Source organism: Durio zibethinus, chromosome 18 (assembly GCF_047325235.1).
Source record: "Durio zibethinus cultivar Kanyao isolate XHJ-2024 chromosome 18, ASM4732523v1, whole genome shotgun sequence".
Classification (NCBI taxonomy): Eukaryota; Viridiplantae; Streptophyta; class Magnoliopsida; order Malvales; family Malvaceae; genus Durio; species Durio zibethinus.
In genome coordinates, this window is record NC_143179.1 from 10,894,923 (window position 1) to 10,921,819 (window position 26,897).

A 26,897-nucleotide genomic window follows, 5' to 3' on the forward strand; every position below is an offset into this window, starting at 1 on the left:
TACTTCAATCTCAAAGAAAAATTTATTTTACCAAAAATTTTCCATTTATCAGGTCTAAAATTATGTCATTTACGGATTATATTTCTCAGGAATTGCTGCTCAATATAGACCTAACTCGTTTTATACACTAAAGCACCTTCCAAGAGCTTTATCTAAGCAATGTCCGCAGGTGTAGCACCAACCATATACAAATGATAACCATGTAGAATCAGACTTCTGAATTCTGATCAGCATCGGCTGCAGCCTGAACTTGAGCTGCATACCGCAAGTTCCAAAGAACATCCTCGAAAGATGGCCGAGATGATGGTTCAGGACATATGCATTTGCCTGTAATAGATACCACTATTGATAATGATTCCTGTGAGCAAGTTGTTAACACAGTTGGATCCACAATTTGCTTTCGGCCATCCTGGCTGTCAAACGATCCCTGTGATTTGTAATGCAAGATTTTAGAAGTATGCCTTTCTCGAACTTTTAAGAAAAAATGGAAAGCAAGATTTTCTTAACATTTCATATCTAATATAATCCTTCCAGAACTTAACTCTTGACTGCATTTGACTAGCCATGGTCATTGTCATAATATTGTGTTAAATGGAAGTCATCAGAGAAAAATCAGTGGCTTACCATTTCATTCAAAAGAAATGTTTCTCCTTTTCCATTCACTATAGGCCCAACAAGAGACTCAAGTAATATAAATCCAAAGTCGTAAACATCATCCTCCAAATTTTTACTTTGGCTGCAATAAAGAATAAAAGGGGTTTGGTTATATAAACAACAATCCGCAAGAAAGTCTAAAAGCGATCCAACAGGAAAACCAAAATTTTCGATATGTTGTTGGTTTAGACAGCAAGTTTCTTATTTATCCTCAATTTACATAAACATGTTACTGTCAAATTATTATTGATTGATCAAATGCATGCTAGATGATTCTGCTAGTTGTGGAACTGTAATCTTAGAAATGGAATAGAGGCAACAAAGCAGCATTGGTGCTACAAAAGAAAAGATGAGACAGTTGAAATCATTGATAAAAAATAATTGCGCAGACTGGTTTGACAGCAATTGCAAAATATGTTTAGTAGATGGTACATGCATAAGAGAATGTTTAAGGAGGGAGTAGCTACAAGCATATGATGATGCATACTGGAATTAACAGAAGAGTTGTTGGTCCAGAGGTCATCAAGTTGGTATAGCTTTGTTCATTGTGATGGAAACCATGTCAATTGCAGCAATTGCCGTAGTGGAAAGGAACTACTTATGCAAAGACAACTGAATTATTATCAAATGACGTTTTTCCATCTACTATAATTTTTGTTAATGATGCAAGTCTATTATTTACATAAAGATGCATTAAGATGGCATTCCAATCCTAATCTCATGAATATAGTTGCAAGCTAAAAGTTCGGATAATCTGTTGACAATTGGTTCTAGACAGTACCTAGACTTTAAGCCCTCTCCCTTTGCCTGCAGAATAATAAAATACTTCAGAATAACCACTCAGGGCCATGATATATTTTCCAAGTAACAAGGTAAATATAAACAGCTAAGAAACATACCTCTAGTTTTTCATTTTCTTCCATGATGATAGACATACCATAGTCACTCAGCTTTGCTATGTGATGCTCATCCAGCAATATATTATTTGTCTTCAACTGGTTATTATAAACACCAGGAATAACCCCAGTATGTAGAAAGTTTACAGCCTTGGCCATATCAATTAGAATTGCTAATCTATCAGACCACTTGAGAACCTTCTCTGGACAATTTTCTGCATCATTTTTCCGGATTGTTGTTGTCAGAATCCAGCAGACATTAAATATTAGAATATGGTTAGCAGTGAGTGTGTACAGGTCAATCAGGAAGGATCATACATGCTTGTACTTTTTTCCACATAATGTCAAAGACATTAATAGCCATTTCTTCCAATATTGCAATATCTAAGCTTGGACACTTACCTACATTTATAGCTGTGCACTCATCATGTACAAACATAACTTTATGTTCAAATTTTCAACACTGACCTGACAGATGCATACGATAATTCCCATTACTCATATAGTCGTATACGAGGAAGACTTTGTTTGCACTGGAATCATCTTGTACACCACCATCAATGCAGTGACCCAAAAGGCCTACTAAATGTGGATGGTGAAGCTTTGAGAAGAAATCAAGCCTAACTTTAAGATTTTGACTTGAATATTTCTTCAGTAATGTCAAAGATCGAATGGCAACATAGGTCCCATTTTCCAATCTTCCTTTGTATAGCTGAAAAAGAGAAATAAATGAAGTCAGAAAGGTCTTTGGTGATAGCATATACGAATATCGGAACCGTGTATTTGCCACACCTATTCTGCTCACTGAGGAGGGCTAAACCTCATGGATTTATATAAGGGGTATAATTGTTTAGTAAATCTTAGCTCCAGCAAGCTATTTTCTTGGTGCCAAGCTTCAGAAAAGAAAATGAAAGAACAAATCTATATGGTGATAATAAAATTTCCAAGCTAGTAAACTTTTCCCTCTCAAAATTCATAGTTCTGCACAATACTTGATTGATAAAAAAGAGTGGGATGATTATTACCATTGTGTAATGATAATTCTAAGATCTGATTTCACTTTTACTGACGAAACAAAATCATCAAAGGTTGATAAATTCTTCAGTTTTGAGGATACCTTCCCAGTAGAGCTTTCACCCATTAACATTGATGAATCAAAGCTATTTGTGGCTTCCTTCAACTCTTCCAAGGAAAACAGTCGACATACTGGAGCACCTTGTACCCCTAGCTTCACAACTTCAGAAATGAATCCTAAAAAAATGAAATCAAATAATTAACAATTACATTAATAATAACTCAAATTTCCCTTTGAAGCACTATAACTGGGTTAGAAATCATGATGAACTTGACCTTTATTAAGTACAAACATATCTTGGATGCATTTGGGATAACAGAAGCAACAAAAGAAATGTATTTGCCTACCGGCATTTGCAAGAACTTCAGATGAAACCCCGTTAGTTGGACTGTCTTGAACAGCCTTTTGCCAAATACGAGTTTCAAAAGTCCTCCTTGGGAAGCATCTTCGAGACAGAATAAGAAAGCCAAATGCCAAAAGGACCAGAAGAAGAACAGATCCTACAATAGCAGCAACTAATACTGCTATCTTTCTTCCACTTTTCCTCGTGTTTGCTTCTTTACAATGTGAACCTTGATGTTGCTGTTGGCCATCAATTGACAAGCAATTCCTACCAAATTTGACTACTCTCTTATCTGATTTATCGTCCAAGCAAGAAGGAAGCTCACCAACCAACTTGTTATTAGAAATATCCACAAACCCGAGTTTGCTACCACAAGTTAGACGCTCTGGAAGTGAACCACTGAGCGTATTTGATGCCAAATTCAAATAACTGATGCTTTGCAAATCAAACAAGGCAGAGGGGGGTGTTCCAGTCAGATGATTAAAAGATAAGTCAAGGTGCTGAAGATGACTCAATGTGCCAAATTGCCCAGGAATTTCACCTGAGAATAAGTTCTTAGCAAGAAGAGCAGTAACCAGTCCTTGGGGCATGACAGGCAGTTTGGAATCCAACTGGTTCTCTCTTAAATCCAACACACGCAGGCTAGTTAAGGAACTCAAATCAGGCAATTTACCTGAAAGCTTATTGTGGCACAAGGCAATATCTGTTAGGCTTGAAATTCTGCATATTGAAGAAGGAAACTGACCCTTCAACCGGTTGCCCCTCAAACTCAGAACAGTAAGATTTGATAGGGAATCCAGATTATCAGTAATAGTATCATTGAAGTAATTGCCATCCAATGTTAGAGTTTGAAGCTTAACAATTCTAGATATCTGAGGGGGGATAGAGCCATACATCAAATTGGAGCTTAAGTCCAAAAGTTCTAGAGAATATAGCCTATGAATCTTATCAGGAAGTGGCCCCCAAATTCCAAGAGACACTAAGCTAAGCACCCTTAAACTGGTTAACCTTGTCAATGTGATAACCAAAGAATCAATGGAGAAAGTCTCAGACAATGTTTTATTAGGAATTGCATATCCATTGAACCCACTAATATTGGCAAGCTTATCTCCCCTAATCTTAAGCTCAGTGACAAAATTATCCTGGCAAGATATCATCACATGTGCTGTCGCAGACAAGTTACAGAGGTCCCCATAGTAATTATCCAGAGCTTGCAGCTGTGAAGGATACTCTAAATGCTTCCTTATTTGCAGCAGAAGTTGGATTTGATAAGTTTGCAATCCATGAGTAGTTTGGATAAAGCAACTCCATGAAAACAATACTAGAACAAACATGTTAAAGTATCCCATTGAACAAGATTGTGAAGCCAGATGTCTTAAGAGGTGAATATAAGCCCTAGAATAAAAGCAGGAATGTTAAATTCAGAAGAAACTGAAACGTACCTAGCAAAAGGAAGCTTCATATCAATGCCTTACCTGAAGGTTGAACCTTTAATTACAACGTAACCCAAGAAGAGAAATTTCACTGGAGTAGAGAACTGCAAATCCTAGTCATGTGCTAAGACAAGTCTCTTGACGGTAATTCACACTTGTACAAATCCAAGAGGACACTCAAAAGCATAAAAAGCTGAAATGCTGGAGGAAAAAAAGAAAGAAAAAATCTTACTTGGGAACATCAAAACTGGTGTTTTTCCCAAGAAAAAGTTCAACACTTTAACTAACTTCAGTTAAAAAAGAAAGAAACCCAATGGAGAGAAACAAAGAGAACATTAACAAACAAGCAACTTTCATGATCCAATGAACATGTCTTTCTCTCTAGCTACTTTCTAGGAAAATAAACAACAACCCAGAAACCAAAACAAGGTTAAAAAAAGGTTACCTGAAGATAGAAATGCAAGTGATAATTTTAATATACTTTGGCTAAGCTTCCGTAATTGTAACTTGTATCATTTAAGCAAGTAAGATATTAAATAGAAGTTGACTGCTTCTGCCTGGCCTGCTGGCTTGGCTGCAATAAATGGAAGGTGGTGGTTGAAAAGTGCCGTACAAAAGAGAGAAGCAATCAATGATAACTGATAAGGCAATTAAGAGAAAGAGAGAGAGAGAGAGGTGAATTAATATGGAGGTCTTTGTTTTTGTTGGAGAAGGACAAAGCTAAGAAGGGATATGTCACATGAAACCAGAGAAAGATTGCTTAAGAAATGCAGAGATGGAGAGAGAATACTGTAAAACTTAAAAGTAGTTTATTTGTGCAGTTTTTGCTGCTGGGAATGACTGTAAATGACCTTGGAGTTTTGGTATACCTATAAAAATGCCATCACATGGGGTTTTTTTTTTTTTGGATGTGTCCTCTTCTGGTGTGAGTGTAACAGATTTGGCTCTGGTTTTGTACTCTTTTTGGGACTGAAAATGGCCTCTAGTTTTAGCTCTCCGGCCTAGGGCCAATGTTATACAATACCACTATAATCTTTCATTTATTTCTCATGCAAACTCCTACTGCATATATGAGATCTATTATAAGAAAATTGTACACAAATTTAGAAGAGTCTTGATCAAATATTCCAACAGGTTTGAGTGAAGATGTTCGTCAATCTTACAAGTAATATTCAATAGTCATCATAAGGAAATCATATGCGAAATATGAAGTTGAATTTTTCTGTCCTTGTTTAGGAGTAGGGTATCATCAAATATGGCAAAAGGATCAAGCAATTTCAATGTCCTTTCACCAACTAAAATTAGTAAGAACATCTAATATTAAGCTAAACCAAAGGAGCTTAATGGGAAAAATCAGCAGACATCACCATTGGAACTCGGATTGTTACTAAAAGCATTGCACCCTCTAATCCTGGGGCCCCTTGCCCTTTGGACAGCCTGTTTTGAAGGCAAGACCACGTTGCTAAGTTTACAATTATCTTTGGAATCCCATGCATATGATCACTATAAACACCTTAACCACGAGCAACTGCCCTTGCTTTGAATCACCAAACACCCAGACTCCCACTTCACAACTGATCATTTTTATGTTTATATGAGTGTTTTGAGAACATTTGCATGTTTGTGGGGAAGTAATTCCATTCACGCCCCATTAAAAGTGAAACAGACAAAGAGGTATGTTGGCTGGGGGTGGGGGGTCAAATGCCAATGCAGCTGGCTTGGAATTTACATATTTGGATATGGCATCTGACTCATTCAAGCCATCCTAGTTCATAAACATCATTGCAAATATCTTCTCATCAGTTTAAAGATGAGCCAGCTTTGTGTTATAATGTTCTGATTTTCACGGGACCCAATGATGAATTTGGCTAAGAGATGATTGAAATGTTAACCACTTGGCAATCTAGAAAGTAAGATTCCATCCCATGACAGACAGACAAAGACAGTCAATAATTAGAAAAGTGAAATCTTATTTTTAGGTAAAGATAATGCTACTACTATATCAGTGAAAACTTAGCATCTTGTGCATATAAGACAGTTTAGTTTCCAAGGGCAAGGCAAATAAACAAGATTAAACAGCTAAGGATTTAAAAGGGACCATTACTGAATCTGATAGAGCTGCTGCAAAGACAAAAATGCTTTGCCTCAATCCATCCCCCACCTAAATCCCACCAGCACGATTTTGAAATGTAAACCCATATGCATTTACTGCAGACTCTTAAGTTTGATGGTTATAATAAAAATTTGTGATCCAATTGTTTTGACTATGGATAGATATATTTATGAAAAAGAAAAGGTTTAGGGCTAGCCCTAGTGTCGGTTCATGCATTGAATAGAAGAATGACAGAAGCTCTTGGTGACTTAAACTTTGAATGAAGGCGGAAATCAACTTTGATTTCAAGAGCATCAATTCCTGTAGGTGCCAACCTACCCTGCATGCACATATTAAAGGGCCAAAGGTTTCCAAAAGTGCAAGAAAACTAACCTTGTTGTAGGCCCCTAATCTTCCACAGGGTTTGGACTATTTGCAGTTTGTCTCCTATTCTGTCCTATACCTTTACCTGCCTAGTGGCATTCTTATTTTCCTTTTTGTGGGCCCGCAGGCACAGTTAAGGTGCATGTGTCCTAAGAAATGGGCCTCACATTCTAATTTCAAAGTATGCTTTTGTTTTACGTACGGACATGACCCACCAACTAGAGGCCACTGGCCACCCCTTCCAGGTTTTCCCACCCCAAAAGGCCACAAGGTATCCACTATCCACTCCAGGGTACATTACTTGAACAGAATGGAAAAAATTTACCTATAGAACAAGACATTTTGAAACAAAAAGGGGAATTTGGTTGCTTTGCTTCACTGTTTTTCTTGTACCTCATTGTTTTTTTTTTCCCATAACTCTCTACCTCTATCCATCTTTCTCAAAAAATGTGTCCCAAAACAACTAAATTTGCCATCATTTTCACACCAGAGCTGTTGCAACTTGCAAACCAACTACAAACATAGAGACTGATCAACATTCCGAGAGGAAACATGGATGATGAAGACACCTCCTTTTATCTCCTTCGATGCTGACAAATTCATGTAGCTTCCTCATAAAAACAGAAAGGAGAAGCATGCACATGCACCGGCATACATTTTTATGACTACCAAGTACCAATACCATTTACCAAGTTACAAAATACATATGTACTGCTATAAAGTCTGGCTGCATCATCGCAGCCAGGTACACCCTCAAATTCTAAACAAAAAGAGGCTAAAAGAACTATCAATTGCAAAGTAAACCAATATGATATTACCCTGTTTCATTGTGAATCATGGCATTTTGATATTCCAGTCCTTTGTTCGACCCAATTTACGTTTCATAATTGGTTATTGAATCCTTCAAATCCAACATCCCATCCTGCATGATAGCAGAAGATCATCCCATCCTGCAAGATCGCAGAAGATCATCCTCATATTCCATCAGAAACTTCTTTTCAAATTCTTTTTGGTCCCATCTCGTGCCCTGGCTTTACCAATTTCTATCCCACCGAAACTCTGACATTAGAAAACTCAAACCTTTACTTTCAGAGAGTTTTCTGGTTATAAATACAAGTGATGGGCGCTAGAGATCAAAATTTTGCAAGATTTTGTTAACCCATGACTTCTGAAGAGCATAGTGTCTTAACGCGTGTTGTCCCCAGGAAAAGCTGTCTCAGCGTCGAAGTTGGATCAAATTGACAAAACACAAAACCAGATTCAGCAAACTGTTAAGAAACTATGTCCTAACTTTTGATCTTACTTTCCCATTTTATGTTTCGTCTCAGCCAAGAAGCATACTTGTACTACAAGAATAACCATGGTTGCTGTGATTAAATATGGGTGACATAAAGAGCAAATAGCCTATAATTGTTTATTTGAGGTACAAGACAGTTCTCTTGAAGTCTTGACTAAAAGCCTGTAATATTTGGAAACAAGATACATCTCAAGATTCGGGTGACAAGTTCTGAAACACACTATAACTTTCCAATGTAATCCAATGAATAATGGTTGTAGCTATTCGCTTTTTCAAATTTTGGCTACATTTCACTTCTAGCAATAGCTAATTCAGCAATAGCCAATTCGAAAATCGGATTGAAACAATTAAGGTCTCTGATCTATTCAACATGGCATTGGTTGCAATGTGCAGAAACATAGATGGAGAGTTTGGGAGAACTTCAGTTCCAGAATGTTGAATGTTGAAACTAGTTATTAGTCAAAGATCCATATCCATGAGATCTTAGAAGTAAGCAACGGATGCCAGAAGGAACACTGATCCATAACAAGCACCAGGGAATTCTATGTCTCTGAAATCAAGAACACAAATAGAAAACATTTTATTATGACATATTACTACTTACAGTTTTGACACAATAAAAGGTGTAATAATCATGAACAAAAAGAGGGAGCATTTCAACTACAATTCTTTTTACTATAATGCTATAATTGTCCGATAACAATCAAGAATTATGTGAGGGTCTACCACTTGTAAGAGTGGACTCCATATAACATTTTGGTAGACCCTACATAACTCTAAAATCTAAATGGTTAATTGTAGTACAATTGTTATAGGTGATATGCTCCCACAAAAAGAGTATTGAACAATACAATCAGGCATTACACCTTTTTCCAAAGGAAGGCTCATATTCCCCATGACTTCAACACTAAACACTTAAATTCCAATTTTCCTAGGTAAAACAAACATGGTATGCTTAGAGGAAGTGTGATTTGTATTCTGATTTGTAATAGTCTTTACCTTCTATCAATAAGCAGATACCCCTGCTGATAAATATAACACTAACAATCTTACTTTTTTAGTTCTCAGGATTTGGAAGGGGAAAACTATCATTTTAAGTTTAGGCAAAGAATCTCACTTGAAAATAAAACTATCTACCAGATTAAAATAGTCTAAACACAAGGCTGTAGTTTAAATTGCTACCAACCATAAGCATTTTAATAATGAAACAGAGAGAAGAAAACCTCTATGAAGCATCATTCATGCAAATTCCTAATTCTTGAATGAAGCGGAAATGTCAAAATTTTAACTTCATCAATAATTGATAAATAAGAGTCAAACACAATATTCTCACAGCCACAGTTCCTAAGAGCAACAATCTAAAAACTTTAATTAAAACTAAAAATGTTATCCCTTGAAATTAATCTAATCTCAAGTTCTTGACTGTTCAACTTGACATGAGAGAAACAACTTCAAAAAATAATATTGCATACTAACCATTTTTCTTTGCATGCAACTTTTCTATGCTCCCATACCAGTTCCATTGGAAAAATAAACCTATAAGACGAAATAAACCAGCAAAAACCACCTCAATGGATGCCATCCAGAAAGATCTTTGAGGGGACAAACCGGCAGTCGCTATAGCGAGAATGTGCCCCTCAAAGTTGCAAGGGACAACGAAACTGCCAGATTTGATGCCATCTAAAGCTTTCTTGGCAACTTCATCAGCTTTCATTAAACCAGAGGAGGCTGCTAGAATATTAGTGAGCTCAGGTCTAACTTTATTTTCTGCCGAAGTTCAGCCTTTAGTAAATAAATGCAAATGCTTGTTACAAAATACAATGAGTTATAGCATATGGTTATCTCATACTCTAATTTACTATTGAGAAACACAATTGGATGTAGGAAAACAGAAGTTGAGGTACTCTAATTTGTCAATGATTCCCATTTCAAATATGTTTCCAGCCCTTTGATTGCATTAGAATCAATGAATAACTACCATCCGAGTGAACTTCTCCATGTCTATTTAGATTGATAGCTACAATCATGTTCTACAAGTGGTCAAAAGCTGTTAATCTCATTATTCTTCACATCCATAATAATTTGAACTGATTAATTATAACGGAGAACGATGACATCTCACAGCTTTACAAAACGCAGCCGGCTGATTACTAGTAAACACAGGTTACCAACAAGCAATGCAACTTGATGCAGTTTAAGGTTCAAAGAAATGGGTCTCAAACCTTGCTCAAAACCAGGGGTCTCGGTATCTGGTGGGAATATAACAGAGACATGGACATTATCTGCAATAACCTCCTGTTGCAATGCTTCTGCTAATCCACGGAGCCCAAATTTACTGGCGGAGTACGCTGTGTAACCATAAATTCCCACCTACATACCCATAATACAAAGTTCAATTGCAACTAAACAACAAAGATTATTACTTCTGATGATTAGTCAGTTCCAAAATGCTTATTACAAAACAAATGCTAACTAATACTCAATGATTTGACCACTGACCTGACCAGCTTGGGAAGAGATAAGAGCGATGGAGGTAGGTTCACGATCCTTCCTCACCTTCATCAACGGCAAGGCAGCTTTGATGACATTAAAACTCCCTATCAAATTCACATCTATCATAAACCTGACCTCATCCAATTCCTGCTTCTCCAGCTCCTGAGGCACAAAAACTCCCTGGTTAACCACCAAAACATCGATGGGTCCCGCATCGTTAACCGCCCTCTGAACGGCGTTGTAGTCACGAACATCAGCAGAAAAGATCGAAACGTCGACTCCGGAGGAAAGGCGAATCGATTTTTTCGCTTCTTCGAGTTTGGTAAGAGAGCGAGCTAAGAGGGATACTCGGGCTCCCTGGGTAGCCGCCTGCTGGGCTAAGGCTAGCCCGATGCCGCTTGACCCCCCCTGTTATGAACACGTAGCGGTTTTTGATTGGGATGTTCACGGGACGAGGACGGACTATGAAGTAGAGTAGGAGGAGAAGGAAGGGAAGCAGAATTAAAGCAGAAAGCACCATTGACGGCGGTGATGTGGGTGACGACAGGAGCTGTGAAAGAGTGCTTGCGAAAGATGGTTTTGATTTTGCTGGTGGGAAGTTTTTTCTGTGGCTGTGGAACAGTTTGTTACGGGCTTGAGGGAAAACAGGTTCGAAGGCTGTTGTCTGCTTTGATTGGGCCTCTGGAAATTGACTCAAAGCTTATCTACTTTGATTGGGCCCCGGCAAAATAGTTTAGGTTGTTGTCTACCTTGGTGGATTTGAATGTCGTCATTACGTGAATCATAAACCCAGGCCCACACTCCCTTTTTTTTTTTATCGAATTCAAAATATTAAAATTTGAACTCAAACTTGACTTGAAATTTATTGTTTAAAATTTATTTTGAATTTAATTAAATTTTAAAGTTTAAATTAGAATGAATTCCTTGAACTCACTTGATTAAATTTATTTATCAAATAAAAAAAAAGTTTGATTCTCATGTTTGACTTTAACCTCGATTATTTGTATTTAAATTCGAATTTTAATTTATATATATAAAGATAAAATAATAATTTTTTAATTAAAATATAAAAATTTGATTAAGTTCGTAAATTATTCGAATCAAATATTAAGATATTTAATATAAGCTTATTCAATAAATCAAATTATTTGAATTTGAGCTTAATTCGATAATAATTAAATTAAATTTACATTTTATTCAAGTCGAACTCAAATACCTCACGAGAATTGATATATCATTTACACATTTACTTATAATAACTCAAAATTAAAAAATTTAAAAACTAATCTAAAATGATATAAATTTAAATTGATTTGATTTTAAAAATTAACAATTTAAATCCAAAATGACTTAATCTCAAACAACCCGAGTTTCCTATACACAAATGATCAGAAACAAAGATCTAAAACTCGCATATAGCAGATGGCAAAATAGATTGACTTAACGATTTGGTTACTATTGTTTGTGCATTCTGTGAAATGGTAACCATTTCTACATCATGTATATTTTTAAAGAAACCAGAAGGTGATAAAACAGGAGGATTACATCGTACTTAAGACATGATGCCAATTTGGTATCTTATATTAAGTTTATTTAAATGAATGGTAAGATTGAAAATATTAATAAAAGTTATTATACTTACGACTGAAAAAAATAATAAAAAAATTTTTTTATTAAATAAATTTTATTGAAATAAATATTTAAAGTTAACTAATAATATGATAAATTTGATCATATCATACTAAAAATACAATAAAATCTAAATTAAGCTAAAAAAAACCACTTCTGTGGAACAATCATTCCATCAGATGTGAACTTCTAAATGAGTCAACTTCACAATCTGGAAAGGGCTTGTATTTGATTGACAGCAATGAAAATCTCTGGTCAAAATCCTCCAGGTTGGTGTTGGGATTTTAAAACCTGTTTGTGTAGCCAAACTCTTTACAAGGGAAAGGGTTCGGATGAATGAGTTAATACATTATAAAGTTAAAGTAAAAGAGCAGTCAGTTACCGGCGTGAAATCATCCGGGAAGATCTCTCTCCATCTTTTAAATTGCCTCTAAAACCGAAGCACAGTTACGGCTACACAAGGGAAATGGCTTGCTCCAGTAGAAATGATTGTCCGTAAGAAGATTTAAAGTCTGTCAGAAAATGTATAATAGCTATACATTTGAATTCAGAACTCCTCGTACATGTCTTTCAAATTTTAAAAAGCAGACAGTAACACCACACTGAATGAAATGATAGGCGAGTATATATTACCCACTTTTTAAACCATTTTGTTACAGTTCTATATATATATATATATATATGATTTGCCTCAAATTATGCTATCAACTTACAATAAGTTTAGATAATATAAATTTTAGTTGGACTCTTATATTTTGTGCATTCAAAAGGATTTAAACGTATAACATCTTATTCGAGTGAGTTAAATAAATAGAATTAGATGTTAAAAATAAATTAAAAAAAAAAAAAGAGTTATCAATAAGCTCTTCTAAATTTAATAACCAAAAGGGTTGTATTTCTTTTTCTTGCTTTCAGACTTAGGGGAGAAAACTAAAACATTATCATTGTTACTCAATCTTGAAATTCTTTTGCGCTTTGGGTTAGTTACCTGGCTTCTATTTGAAGATTCAGGGGGACAAGAGAGGAGCCTGATAAAGATAAAAAAAAAACAAGTAAAAGAACAAAACATTGAACTTGCTTTTGAAAACAATGCATAGTATAATAATCGAATTTATTTTTACATGTCAATTGAATTTAATCAAGTGAGTTTAAATGACTTGATTTTTAGTTCAAATCGAGTTCGAACTAAAAAATTAAAATTCAATCAAATTCAAACAGAATTTCAAAACTCAAATTTAGAATCGAGTTTGAACTTGAACTTAATACTATATCGATTCGAATTCGATTAATTACACCGTTTAAATATAATTACAATGTAATTGTGTAATCCAAACAATCAATTGAGGTGCAATTGCACCAAAAAGTTACTCCATCGCACTATAACGCCGGTGTGATTGAATCCAAATGAGCTCTAAATGTTGGAAGTTTAACACGCAAGTTTAAGATTGAGAACTTTGAGATACAAGCAACAATGGGGTTAGTTGGAGTCTTGAACACAAGCTTTAATTGAAACAAATTGGACAGGTTAGTTCTTAAGGATCAATTTCCATGAGGGATATAAAACTTGGCGCCAAAGCAATTTAAACTTGAAATATTATGACTTGGTTGGGATTTCAAATTTTGAAAATGAAAAAAAAAAAAAATTTACCACTTGGCTTGAGCCTGATTCGCCAATGCCCCTCCCTGGTACTCAACTTTTGGTTGTTTGAATTGAAAGAAGTTGTTCAAAAAACAAAAGGAATGAATTCGATTTCAGAGGTTTCTCCATTGTCACATTTGTGGTAGACAATTCGAATGATCTGTCCACCAAGTACAATGGGCTAAGATGGTAGGGAAACCAGGTCAATGAGTCAATGGATAACCATGGCCCATTGGAGACTAAAGAAATTTGAATTTACTAGCCATGATCAGCCAATCTCTTGACCAGTTCCACAGATACACCAGTCTGAGAACTGCTTCCCGTGCTTTTCCTGTACTTGAGTTACATCTACTGTTGAGGTCACCGAAGCTCCAGGCCCCGATCCATGGCGTATGTCCTTGTCAACTTGGCGTTCCAGGCCAAAACCTGATGACTAAAATCATCAAAACGAAATTTAAACGCAATATGAGTTCAGTGTCAAAACGACATTTTAAAGAGATAGAAAACAGAGACCAAATGGAAATCCATGCATCATTGAATTTCTCGTTTAATTGTTATATCTGGTCAACTTCGCCTAATCAATACATGCTCGATTATCATATCACCACCAATAAAGGTTAACATTCAGATTTTTCGTCATAAAACTCAGTCACTCCTTATTAAAGAAAGTTATATTCATCACTTCACTCATGTCCCATCAAAACATTATCTTAAAACTATACACTTAGCTTTGAACTTTCTTATTATAATTAAATGTAATTTATAATCATTCATGAAATCTCTTTTTAAGCTTCATAAAAATTTAATATTAATTATTAATTATTTCAATCATATTATTATTTTTTATCTCATATATAAAATAAAAAAAAATTCAAATTCATATAAATTAAGAATCCGAAGTTTTTATCGTACTTTTTACTTACTTTCTTTTTCATCATATTTTTATATTTTTATTGATATGAACATCAAAACATGTCTCAAATAATTAATTATGTCATTTTTGACCGTATTTTCTAATTAAAGATCTAAACTCGCTTTTACTCAATCTTCAATCAGCTTTTCTTCGACTAAAACACCATCAATAAACTTGATACGAACTTCGATATTATGGCCATTTTTTTTTTTCACAGAAATGGCCGACCACGGACATGAATTGTTGCTGCTACAAAATTGTTTTTAAGGCAGCGAGGAAGATGCATGGAATTCGAGAAACACGTTCCCATGCTGACTTGCCATTTTCATGTCTTAGAGAAAAAAAGCTGCTAGAAAATTGTTTTTAAGACATTGAGGGAGATGCATGGAATTCAAGAAACACGTTTCCTTTTTCCCCATGCTGACCTGCCATTTTCAGTTGTGTTTGGTTTTTCCATGTCCACGAGCCACGTACGTCTTTTACATAAATGGAAGCAACAAAATAAAAGGTGTTTAGAAGAAGCTTTGGGGCTTAAAAATTCAATAGTGCCTATCACCAAGAATGTCGGTTAGTCGCTAAGAAGCTTCATTTTTCTTAAATAAAATTTCGTTTTCAAATCTTATGAATAAAAAAATAGATGTTGAAAGAACTTATCTTTTTATAAAATTTGATCTAACTCAATTTTAAATTAATTAAAATTTAAAATAATTATCAAATATCAAAAGATTCCAAATAAAAAAAAAATTCAATATTGTACATTGAAACTTAATTAAGTATGAGTCTAATTGGTGAATGATCATCAAAAACATCATGGATCATTAAATTTTAATCTTTTAAAATTATTTTATTTTAATTTTTCCATTTAATTGCTGCATTAAATTTTATATAATATCCACATTATAAATTATTTAAAATATCATTTAATATCATCATGAAAATTTAATTTAATGATATTAAAATTTATTTTTAAAATTAAGAATTTTTAATTTAAATTTCATCTAATGATTAAAATTTAAAATCTCATATAATTTATTAATAAAATATTATATTTGTTAATACAATCTTAATTTAATGATTAAAAGTATAAGATTTTAAATTTAAATTTCATTATATATGCATTTAATTTAATTTTATGTTAAATTATTTAATAAATTTTAATTAATTAATTAATTAATTTGTCTGATTTTTTAATAATATAATATTTAATTATAATCATTTTCAAAAAATAAGATATTATGTCTTAATTTTAATAATCAAATTTTAATTTATAATATTTAAAAAATATAAAAATATCATTTATCATCAACAATGCAAGTGCTATGACTCTCACCAAATCTCAGCCGCTAGGACCCACATCTACTGCAAATCAGACGGTGACGTACGATGTATCCGGATGTTTACCAGATTCACCACTTAATCTGACACGTGTCAAGATCACAATTGATATTTGTTAGGAAGCATTTGAAGGACAGAATTTTAGATATTTGGGCATGCATGATTCATGGCCACATTATCGGATCGGATGACTAAAGTTAAAAACAAAAAAACAGAAAAATGATTGGTCTAAACAGACATGACTGTGGTCAGTTGGAAGGCTCTCTCAGTCAAAGCAGACAAGGTTACTTGTTGATTACACGTATTGACGACCAGGTATATTTGGATTTTGGCAATACACTTTATTCGTCTTCTTTCACTGTTTGTAAAAAATGGCAAGCATGGGATGGCAGCACAGATCTTTGACCTTGTGTCCAACAATATGAAAACCAATAGTTATTAATCCGTAAGATTAGTTATATATTTGTTTTATATAAAATATTAAAATTTATATATTTATATTATATTTTATATAAAAATTATATATTATAATTTATATTAATATAAAATATAAAAAATTATTTTATTAAATTTATATATAATTATTATTAAAATTTTAAATTATATCACTTTTATATTTTTTTATATCATATTTATATTATATCATTATATTATATTTTAAATTATTAAATTTAATTTTAATTAAAAATTTGTTGTCACAATTAAATCAAGATTATATTTTAATAATTACATCAATAACATTTTATGACAAACGTATCACATTAAAATAAGTAATTACATGTTCAATTAATTAAATTATTAATCATAAGATATAAAAAGGAGAATCACAACTCTCCACTTCATATGTTTTCTCTCTCGTACCATTTTCTTTATTTTTGTGGGCTTATATCTCCATGTTGACGCTCATGGCTGTTTCGGTCGCCAATTATGGAAAGAAATGATAAGAAAGAAGAATCCGATGACCAATTAAAGTCCTTTAGTCTCTTCCGGTCTTCACCATCATCACTACTAAAGTTAGCCATTCCCTGAAATTGTGTCCGCATAGCTTTTTTTTTTTTTTTTTTGTATTTGTATTTGAGATGATCCGATTCAAATTTAAATCATTAAAATAAAAATTTTAATATTTAATTAACAAATTACGTAATTATTGATATCTACATAGCTTTAATTCATATAAATTCTATTACAATTAAACCGAGTTATATGCTAAATTTCATGATTCAAAATTGTTTAAAAAACTTTAAAGAAGAAATTTAACTTAAATATCACTACCATCTTAATATATTGCCTTTTCTCAACATAAATTAATTAGAGATTCTTTGTTTAACAATATCAATAGATGTTTTCAACAATCACTAGATACCAACCTTTTTATGAACAAATACAGTTAGTATAAAATCTTTTACAGCTATTTATTTATTTATTTTTGCCAAATACAACTTACATTTTTAAAGCTACCATATCTTTGACCAAAAGTGTTAGATAACAATCTTAATGTAGCAACTCATATATATTTTATTTTATATAAAAATTTGTAATTTAAAAATAAAAATAAGATTTTCAATTTTAAATTTATTAAATACCATTTAAAAGTAATTATGTAAATTAATTAAATAACATTTGATACAATAACTCAAATTTTAACCACGAATTAATTGAAATCCTTAGATATTTTCATGTAGAAAAATTATTCAATAATCCATGGGTAGAAATTTTAAATTTAATAATCAAGGGATTAATTTAGTCACAAATAAAATTTAAACTAATTAATATATAAATATAATAAAAAATTTTAATCTTCATCCATAGAGTGTAAAAAATTCGCTAACGAAATAATAATTTTATTCATGTCCAATCTTATATCTAATATAAATATATAAAAGGCAAAGCCTCTAACTAAAATAGAAATAATTTGATGTGGATAATCTACATTTTTGACATATGAAAGATATAAAAAATGTCATGTGTTCTAAATTAATTATGCGTTTTAAATTTAAAATTTAGAATTTAATGATAAACTAAATTTAATTTAAAATATCTTTTTTTTATTATTATAAAACACATTCAATAATTCTTATTAATATTTATTTTTAAATGATTAATTGACTAAAATAAATTAAGAACCAACTCAAGAGTAATAGTATCTTAAATTAAGAGTAATTTGTGTTTTATAATTTCAAATATAATAAGTATTTAATACATTTGAGAAAAATAAAAAAAGAGATTTGAAATTAATATAATAATGATAATGAATTTAATTTTTATCAAATGATAGCTTTTACACATTTTATAAATTACTCTCATTACTTCCATTTTTAGTTTTTAATTAACTTATTATAATAAATATTAAATACCTTTAACACTTTATTAATTTTATATATTATCTTATATAAATATATAAAAATCAAAGCCTTCGACAACAAAAAATTACAGTGGATATTCTATTTTTTACATGTGTACAATTATGAATAAACAACATGAGTCATCTAATAAATACATTTTATTTTATTTTATGCATTTTTAATTTTAAAACAAATCAATATGCTTTTTTTTAAGTATAAAAAAAATCAATATGCTTAATTTAATTTGATTCATTTATAATGTAAAAAATCTAAATTTATTTAATTTAGAATATTACATTTATTCTCTTTTAAATATTCATTACTCTTACCTTATCCAAATAAGTTTCAATTCAATTTGTAATAAAAGTTAACTGTTTATTGTCCTAAATTACTTTCAATTAAATTTTATTTTTAAATTTTCACGCCAATTTCAATATTATAAATAGGAATATGTTTTTATCTATTAGAGATAATAATATTAGATGTTTGTTCTATAATTCTATTATGTTTCATTTCTCTTTTTTTATTTTTTATTTGTTCCATTTATATGTTTATTTTTCTTCCATTTGTTTTATTCCTCTTTATTTCAAAGTGTAATTTTTTTTATTGTTTTTTAATATTAAAATTCATTTTTTAACCAAAAAAAAAACTAATTTGCTTATAGTTTTTAGAACAATATTAGTATAATATACAAATATGTTGATATGCCTTAAAAATTAATCTAAACATTGCATAAACAATATAAAATAGCTTGCTTTTATTTTATCTTTAGATTTAATTTTTAGTTTATATTTTAATAAAGATGTTTGATTTCTTAAATATTATTATATGGAATGATTATTATGCTTATTGATTTGCTTGTTTATTTCTTTTGAAAATTCAATACGAAGTTGAAGTTCACATTAATCATATAATGTACATTCTTCATCAATTACCTCTAACTAAATTAGATGGTGTCTTTTGAATTTGAGAAATGTGTTGACATTCATTGAAGTAAAATTGAGTAGTAAAGATAATAAAATTAAGTGAGGATTTAATCATTTCAAGATATTAAGAGTTAAGAATCGATTTATCTGAATAATTTATACAATGAATTTAATATTACAATAATTTTCTTATAAATAGCTAATATTTTTGCTTTTTATAAATAAGTTACAATTCAAGTTGTAATTAAAATTTAATTTTACATTATTATTTATCTTAAATTACTCAAAATTAAATTCCATTCTTAATTTTTAACACTCAACATTGACACTACATAAAAATAGGAGTTTACTTTAATGCATTATCATTTAATAATTAATACTAACAAATTTTCAAATTTAAATTATTATCAATAGATTGAATTTTAATTTTATATATTATCTTTTTAATATTATAATACAAAATTAAATGAAATATTTATTTTTTATTTCACGAGAAAATAATTTGTGTTACTTCCAATTAATTAATTCATATAAAAAACATGTTATAAAAATTTATTATCTATCAATTATTTGACATTCGAGTAAAAGTTTATAAAATTTGAAAACTATGTTGTCATTAAATTAATAACTATATACTTTTTATAAAAATTTTATTAATTTTATTATCTTATTTAGATAAATTTTATCCTACATTAAATTATTATGTAGTATTGATTTGATTTTTATATTATTTAATATTTTTTATTTATAATCTAGCCTTAAATACAATTAAAATATATGTGCATATTAAAGAAAAAAATGGTATGTACAAGTATGAAATAAATGTGCTTGCTCATAAAATCTTTTAATTTTATTATTTAATGTTTAATTGACAAAGATAAATATAGATGGATTGATTGTAATCAAATTATTAGATTTTAACATATAAAAACAAATTTTTAAAATTAATTTTAACATATATTTTTTAGAAAATAAATTCTTTTAATATTTTTATTTGATTGATGAATTTATAAAAATTAAAATAATTTATTTTAAAATGAGTGATTATCTGATCATGAATTAATGTTATATTTTTACTTGCTTTATTACACATTTTACATTAAAACCCAAATTTCTTCTTTTAATTCTAAGTTACCAAACCTAATATATAATTTATTAAAAAAAAAAAAACAAAATATGCTTTCAAATTTTAAATGAAATTTTGTATAAAAAATTTATTATATTTTGATTTCAAATTGAAGTAAATACAATAACAGCATATAATTTTAATTAAAAAATATAATATTGTCATATTAAATTTAATTAATTAAAATAATTTCATAAAAAAAAAAACAAATCCCGTGCGTCGGAAAACAAATAATTCATAATTAACAGTAGATCGGACGGTTCAGATATCAAATTTATTGCGTGTCAAGCGCACGATTATTACGCGATATTCTCTCCACGGTAACAGTCTCTCATTTTTACTATTTGATTTAACCGCGGTAACAAAGTGAAAAACTTTTCGAATAAATAAGCCATGTTCCACTCTTCCTTCTCTGGCGCTCACTTCTTTCAAGATATCTTTTTTTTAAAAAAAAATCCTCGAGCTCGTCTCTCGAGCCTCGCGTATCCTCGCATGCCATCTCTCAGCTGAAGTTACATCTACATTTCGGTGCTACCCTAAAGAAAGGCGCCACGTGTAGACAATGACGGTGTTTTCCTGCAGTAGACAGGTGGTGCCCATCGACTACGAGGCTGAAGTTTCTCAGCGGTTGCTCGAAGCTTCGTTATCCGGCGATCTGAGGTCCGCTCTCGAATGCATCGCCGATCCGTTTGTCGACGTTAACTTCGTCGGTGCCGTTCGCTTGAAAACGAGAAAGACCGAAGTCGTTTTGAGAGAAGAATCAGCGAATGACGTCCGCATCGAGTATGAAGAGTTTAAAACTGACGTCACGGCTCTTTTCCTCGCTGTTCATGTTGGAAATGTCGCTCTCGTAAAGAAACTACTGGTAATAACTTTCGTTTTGTGGTTCAAACTCTTTTATTCACGTTGCGTTTTACAGTGATTTTTCTTCGTTTTGATGATCAAGGTTGATTTTTTTGTCTTTTTACTTGAAATTTCAGATTTTTTAACGGTCTTATTTCCGTTGTCGTTTTGGTTGTGATTCTAAAGCGTTTTAAGAATCATTTCCGTGGTTAATTGATTTTTTTCCTGAGTTTTTAATGTTTTGGAAATCAATAACTTGTTACCGAAAATCAATGTTTTAGGCCAAGAGAGTCAGGTCACTGCTTTTCAAGTCTCTATTTTTAACCACATTATTGAAAATTTAGTAAAAATCAAAGGTTTTAACTGTTTTGATGATTTTGAAGCTTTTCACAGCCACTCTCTGTAATACTCTGTTTGGCTACTGAGAAAAAAGTCGCAGAGGATAAGATATTCTCACTTGGAAACATGTTTTTCAAATTCAAATTTCAACCGACTCTAAAAGTATTCAAATTTTAAGCTAATTAAATATTTCTCATAATTTCCGCTGATTAATTACTGAGTTTTGTTGATAGAATTATATCATTTCGCTTTTTAAGGAACCTACGGTTACATCTAACATGTTCCTCGGACATAATCTTGAACGATTCAACGTGTCTTGCTCGCTTAACTGCTTTTACCCTGCTCTGTTCCCCCCAATTTACAATACTTAATTACGAAATTACCAAAGAATAATTGAAATAAAAATTCATACAGAGTTAAGTAAGCTAATTTAATTCAGTGTAGTAATATATTTTGCCCTGAATCTCTACCAAGACTCCTGTTCTGGGCAGTTTAGACTATTCCTTGATATGAATGCTTGGTTTGTGTATCCCTGTGAAACATGAAATTTCCTGTTTTTCTTCCTGTAACGTATAAATGTATGGGTTGCCGATGCTTTTCGTATTTATTTATGAATAATATTGATGAAACAGAGAAATGTTTGTAATGAATGTGTCTACCTGATTGTTTATGGCTGTATGGCTAGGATTTTTCTTTTCTGGGGAGCTGCTAATCTTTAATTTTTTTTACAAAGAAGGCTATAGTGTGATATAAGAGAAGGGTTTACAGGTGCTGAGATTTGGGCTCCAGCCTCTTAAGGGTATCACTGAACTTTTAGTTTTAAGAGCTCCTAAGTAGGGTAGTAAATCATTTTGGTTGCTTTAACAAAACTTAGTGATTTTCCTAAACTAGACAATGTTTTATCTGGACTGAAAAGTTTTGTAAAAGAATGTTGATTGTAGGACCGACTGCGTGAGTATTGCTTGTCCCAGACCAATTTTTTCCGATATGGTCCTGAGTGATGTGTTGCTGGTTTGTTTTGCTGCTCATGCCTTTCTTTTGTTGATTAAAGGGAAAATAGGAGTATGTAGTATAAGAGTATAATACAGTCCAAGATATTTAATGTTCAATTATATGTGTGGTATTTCATTTGTCCTTTTCCTGTATTTACTTCATTAAAGTAGTTTTTGTTTTCTGAAGTAAATCCAATGTAGATTTTCTTGTTCAGAAAGACAATTATAATTTCTGGTCTTCTTTTGTAATGTTATTTGAAATTTTTTATTTCTTTCTATATACATAGGGAAATTTATGTTATAGGCTTATAGCTTTCAAAAATAAGGGCAATAGTTTTGTTGCCTAACACATTTATTAAAGAGAAATATGCTCTGGAAGCCCCACTCTGAGTTGTCACTGGCCATTGGCTTGAGTTTGAAGTACAAAACAGTACATGTACATGGTGCATCCCCCATCCCCTTTTTGATTGAAATCTTCATTCATTTCTTGAAGAACGTTCCATGCTTCTCTGTCTATGAATCAGTGTTGTTCCCTATTTTTGTCTGTTTGTGGCTGTGATATTTTTTTTATGAAGAATCCAAAATACTTACTGTGCTAGTGGTAATATTTTCTTCTTAGTGACCTCTGTAAGATTTTAAGCAAAGGGGAGAAAGAACAGAAAGTTTATGAATATGTTATTGTGTTGTGTTTTAGGGTGATGGTAAAATTGGTTCCAAAAGAAGTCTCCAGTTTAAATTCCTTTTACCCCAACTGAAACTATTAAAAAGAAAACAAAAACCCTTTGTATCATGCAGTAAAAGTTTTTACATTTTCAAATGACAGAGCATAGGAGCTGATGTGAATCAGAAACTCTTCAAGGGCTTTGCAACGACCGTAGCAGTGAGGGAGGGTCACCTTGAGATTCTGGAAATCTTGCTTAAAGCTGGAGCTTCTCAGCCAGCTTGTGAGGAAGCTCTTCTGGAGGCAAGCTGCCATGGGCAAGCAAGGTTTGCAAAACTGCTCATGGGCTCTGATTTAATTCGACCACATGTTGCTGTTCATGCTCTCGTCACAGCATGCTGCAGGGGGTTTGTGGAAGTGGTGGAAACCCTAATGAAGGTAAAACCATCATACTACCCACTGAATGATGTCCACTACTTAGCAGCAATTTACATCAGTAAAGCTCTAAAACTCATTAATAAAACACAATGGGGCAATTCAACAGTTTTAACCATTACCATGGCATGTAATTCTGGCTTTTAGCTGCTATTAGCCTGCAGCCTGCATGACTGTTGGGCCTCATAGTAAGTTGGGTGATTAGCATTGTTGCCCTTATTGCTGATTTAGCCAACAATGTCCTACTGCTGTTATTCAATTGATCCTCCAGGACCAGGACGTTTTATTAATCTCTTGATATAATTTTGTATACTTGTTCTTTACATAAGATTTTATATGATAATCTAATCGCTTCCCTGCTCAATAACAGTATGGTGTTGATGCAAGTGCAAGTCATAGGCAGCTGCTCCGGTCATCTAAACCTTCTTTGCACACAAACGTTGACTGCACGGCACTTGTTGCTGCTGTTGTTAGTAGGCAGGTCTCTGTTGTTCGCCTGCTTCTACAGGTGATTTTTTAATCTTTTAGTGTTATGTATGACACGCAATTTTCCAAAACTCTGAAGTAAATGCTTCTACAATAGCCACTAAATGTTTAAGTGGGTTCATGCCACTTAATGTTTTTCTGATGTTTGGAATTAGAAGGCTTTTAATGACTAGCATCTAAATTACACGCATATTCAAATAATAGTTGCATCACATCTGGATCTGGTCAACCTTTGTGGTACTTTATTTCCCTTAAGAACAGTTGATATTAGCAAGATAGTGTTATTTTTTCCCCAGATAAATTGACAAGAGAGTTTAAAGAGTTGCATTAAAGAATAACACGCATTGAGCAATCCTTTTCTGTTATTATTTGTTTCTTGCCTTGTGAGCCACTTTGGACCATTATCTTGTTCATCCAAAATCATAAAACAGGCTGGGACCCCAACTGATATTAAAGTAAGTCTGGGAGCATGGTCATGGGACACGACAACAGGTGAAGAGTTTCGAGTGGGTGCAGGACTGGCTGAACCCTATGCCATCAGTTGGTGTGCTGTAGAATATTTTGAAGATAGTGGTGCCATCTTGCTGATGCTCCTTCAGTACTTCTCCCTTGAGACACCTCACTACGGACGGACCCTCCTCCACCATGCAATCCTTTGTGGCAATGCAGGAGCTGTCAAAGTGCTCTTGAACTGTGGTGCAAATGTAGAATGCCCAGTTAAAACCATGAAAACTGAGTTCCGTCCAATACACATGGCTGCTCGTCTTGGCTTGTCAGCAACCCTTCAATCCCTCATTGATTCTGGTTGTGATCTAAACTCCAAGACAGATTCTGGTGACACAGCTTTGATGATCTGTGGAAAATACAAGCATGACGAATGTCTAAGAGTGTTGACCAGGGCTGATGCTGACTTTGGCTTAGTTAACCTCTCCGGTCAGTCTGCTAGTTCAATTGCTGGATCAAACCGTTGGGCCCTTGGTTTTCAGCAAGCAGTGCTAGATGTAATCAAGGTTGGAAAGATTCCCAAGTCAAGCAACGTTTCAGTTTTCTCTCCGTTAATGTTTGTTGTTCAAGCTGGTGATGTTGAGGCTCTAAAAGCTCTGATTGGAAGTGCAGAAGTTAATCTTGATTATCAGGATGATAACGGTTTCTCAGCAGTCATGGTTGCTGCCTTAAAGGGTTATGTTGAAGCATTCCGCTTGCTGGTTTATGCCGGAGCTGATGTTAAGCTGTTAAACAAATCTGGTGAGACTGCAATTATGTTGTCTGAACTGAACCAGAACCGTGGGCTGTTTGAGAAGGTGATGCTTGAATTTGCACTGGAAAGAGGCAATCGCAATGCTGGAGGCTTCTATGCTTTGCATTGTGCAGCGCGTCATGGAGACTTGGGTGCTGTTACCTTGTTAACAAGCAGGGGCTATGATGTAAATGTCCCTGATGGAGATGGCTGCACTCCACTTATGTTAGCAGCTAGGGAAGGTCATGGTTCCATGTGTGAGCTCTTAATCTCACATGGGGCAAATTGTGCTTTTAAGAATGCTAAAGGAGAAACTGCACTCTCTCTTGCTAGGATAACTGCTGGCTTAAAAAATAACGCAGAACGTGTGATTCTAGATGAGCTTGCTCGCAAGCTCGTTCTTGGCGGTGCCCGTTTGATGAAGCATACCAAGGGAGGAAAGGGAAATTCACACGCAAAAGATGTGAAAATGGTAGGGACTGCCGGAGTCCTGCAGTGGGGAAAGTCAAATAGACGAAACGTGATATGCCGAGAGGCAGCATCGGGGCCAAGTCCAGCCTTTGAGAGGTATAGGTGCAGCAATGGTGATGCTAACGAACCTGGGGTATTTCGAGTGGTCACTACTAAGAACAAAGAGGTTCATTTTGTGTGTGAAGGTGGGTTTGAAATGGCTGAATTATGGGTGAGAGGAATTAAGCTTGTAACTGGGGAGGCTATTTTTGGTAGCCGGAAAGATCGAATAGAGATGAGTTGTAGTGTTGTAAATGCTTAATTCCAACTTTAGAACAAGTTTAAAAACATGGCTAATTGAACCCTAATTCATTGACAAAATTATATTAGTAGGGTTGGCAATCCAACCCATATTCAGGGGGTTCTGATAAGATTGGAATTTTTTTTTACACTGGCTGTCATTTTAGCACAACTTTTTTCGTTTTATTAAGTTTGGGATCGAAAGTGAGGAAACAAGCAAAATCTATGTAAAAAATTAGTACTATTTTTTTTTAAAAAAAAAATTTGAGATAAATAAATTATTTAAAATATGTCATATTTAATAATCTAAAATAAGTATTTGTAGATTGTACATTTAAAGTGATTTCAATAAATGATTATCGAGAAGATTTAAATTTTAAATTTTTTCGTTGAAGAAAATGAGTTTTAATTGATTGAATTAATCATTTGTTGATAAAAGAATTAATACTAATTTCAAATAACAAAAGAGTGTAAAAGTTTTGAGCTCTATTTAATAGTATAAATGTTAAGAGTTTGATCATGAACAAAAGAAATAAGACTACGAAATCGAAGGGATTAAGAGAGTAATTCATGTGGA

General features: G+C 32.7%; 2 protein-coding genes and 1 pseudogene across 4 annotated transcripts; 1 reads left to right on the forward strand and 2 right to left on the reverse strand.

Annotated features, from left to right (window-relative positions):
- Positions 1–5,410, reverse strand: LOC111299530 (putative inactive leucine-rich repeat receptor-like protein kinase At3g03770). Of its 2 annotated transcripts, XM_089747488.1 has the most exons (9): positions 4,847–5,241; positions 4,444–4,602; positions 2,973–4,363; positions 2,668–2,801; positions 2,019–2,262; positions 1,554–1,765; positions 1,436–1,461; positions 625–736; positions 1–427 (listed from the first exon to the last, which is right to left on the reverse strand). In XM_089747488.1, the coding sequence occupies exons 3-9, from the start codon at positions 4,315–4,317 to the stop codon at positions 209–211; spliced, it is 2,292 nt and encodes a 763-aa protein (XP_089603614.1). In that variant the 5' UTR covers positions 4,318–4,363; positions 4,444–4,602; positions 4,847–5,241; the 3' UTR covers positions 1–208. The 2 variants fall into 2 exon arrangements, 1 of the variants encoding a protein (XP_089603614.1); XR_016329842.1 differs by lacking the exon at positions 1,436–1,461 and having other exon boundaries at positions 391–427; positions 2,973–4,602; positions 4,847–5,410.
- A 3,171-nt stretch (positions 5,411–8,581) lies between these two features.
- LOC111299531 (3-dehydrosphinganine reductase TSC10A-like) lies at positions 8,582–11,293 on the reverse strand (annotated as a pseudogene). The gene is made up of 4 exons (XR_016329843.1): positions 10,674–11,293; positions 10,397–10,544; positions 9,651–9,941; positions 8,582–8,724 (listed from the first exon to the last, which is right to left on the reverse strand). The product of XR_016329843.1 is annotated as a 3-dehydrosphinganine reductase TSC10A-like (transcript).
- A 9,698-nt stretch (positions 11,294–20,991) lies between these two features.
- On the forward strand, positions 20,992–26,566 carry LOC111300493 (uncharacterized). The gene is made up of 4 exons (XM_022896124.2): positions 20,992–21,442; positions 23,575–23,850; positions 24,218–24,355; positions 24,765–26,566. The coding sequence occupies exons 1-4, from the start codon at positions 21,140–21,142 to the stop codon at positions 26,340–26,342; spliced, it is 2,295 nt and encodes a 764-aa protein (XP_022751859.2). The 5' UTR covers positions 20,992–21,139; the 3' UTR covers positions 26,343–26,566.
- Positions 26,567–26,897: the final 331 nt, after the last annotated feature.

What these genes read in the sequence shown, in the direction of transcription:
- LOC111299530 (XM_089747488.1), bottom strand. Translation starts at nt 4,317, where the DNA reads ATGGGATACTTTAACATGTTTGTTCTAGTATTGTTTTCATGGAGTTGC. An exon ending in TGAAGTTCTTGCAAATGCCG is followed by an intron (nt 2,802 to 2,972) that starts GTAGGCAAATAC and finishes TCATTTTTTTAG; the next exon opens with GATTCATTTCTGAAGTTGTG. An exon ending in TTATCGTATGCATCTGTCAG is followed by an intron (nt 1,766 to 2,018) that starts GTCAGTGTTGAA and finishes AAAATGATGCAG; the next exon opens with AAAATTGTCCAGAGAAGGTT.
- LOC111300493 (XM_022896124.2), top strand. Translation starts at nt 21,140, where the DNA reads ATGACGGTGTTTTCCTGCAGTAGACAGGTGGTGCCCATCGACTACGAG. An exon ending in TGGTGGAAACCCTAATGAAG is followed by an intron (nt 23,851 to 24,217) that starts GTAAAACCATCA and finishes GCTCAATAACAG; the next exon opens with TATGGTGTTGATGCAAGTGC. An exon ending in TTGTTCGCCTGCTTCTACAG is followed by an intron (nt 24,356 to 24,764) that starts GTGATTTTTTAA and finishes ATCATAAAACAG; the next exon opens with GCTGGGACCCCAACTGATAT.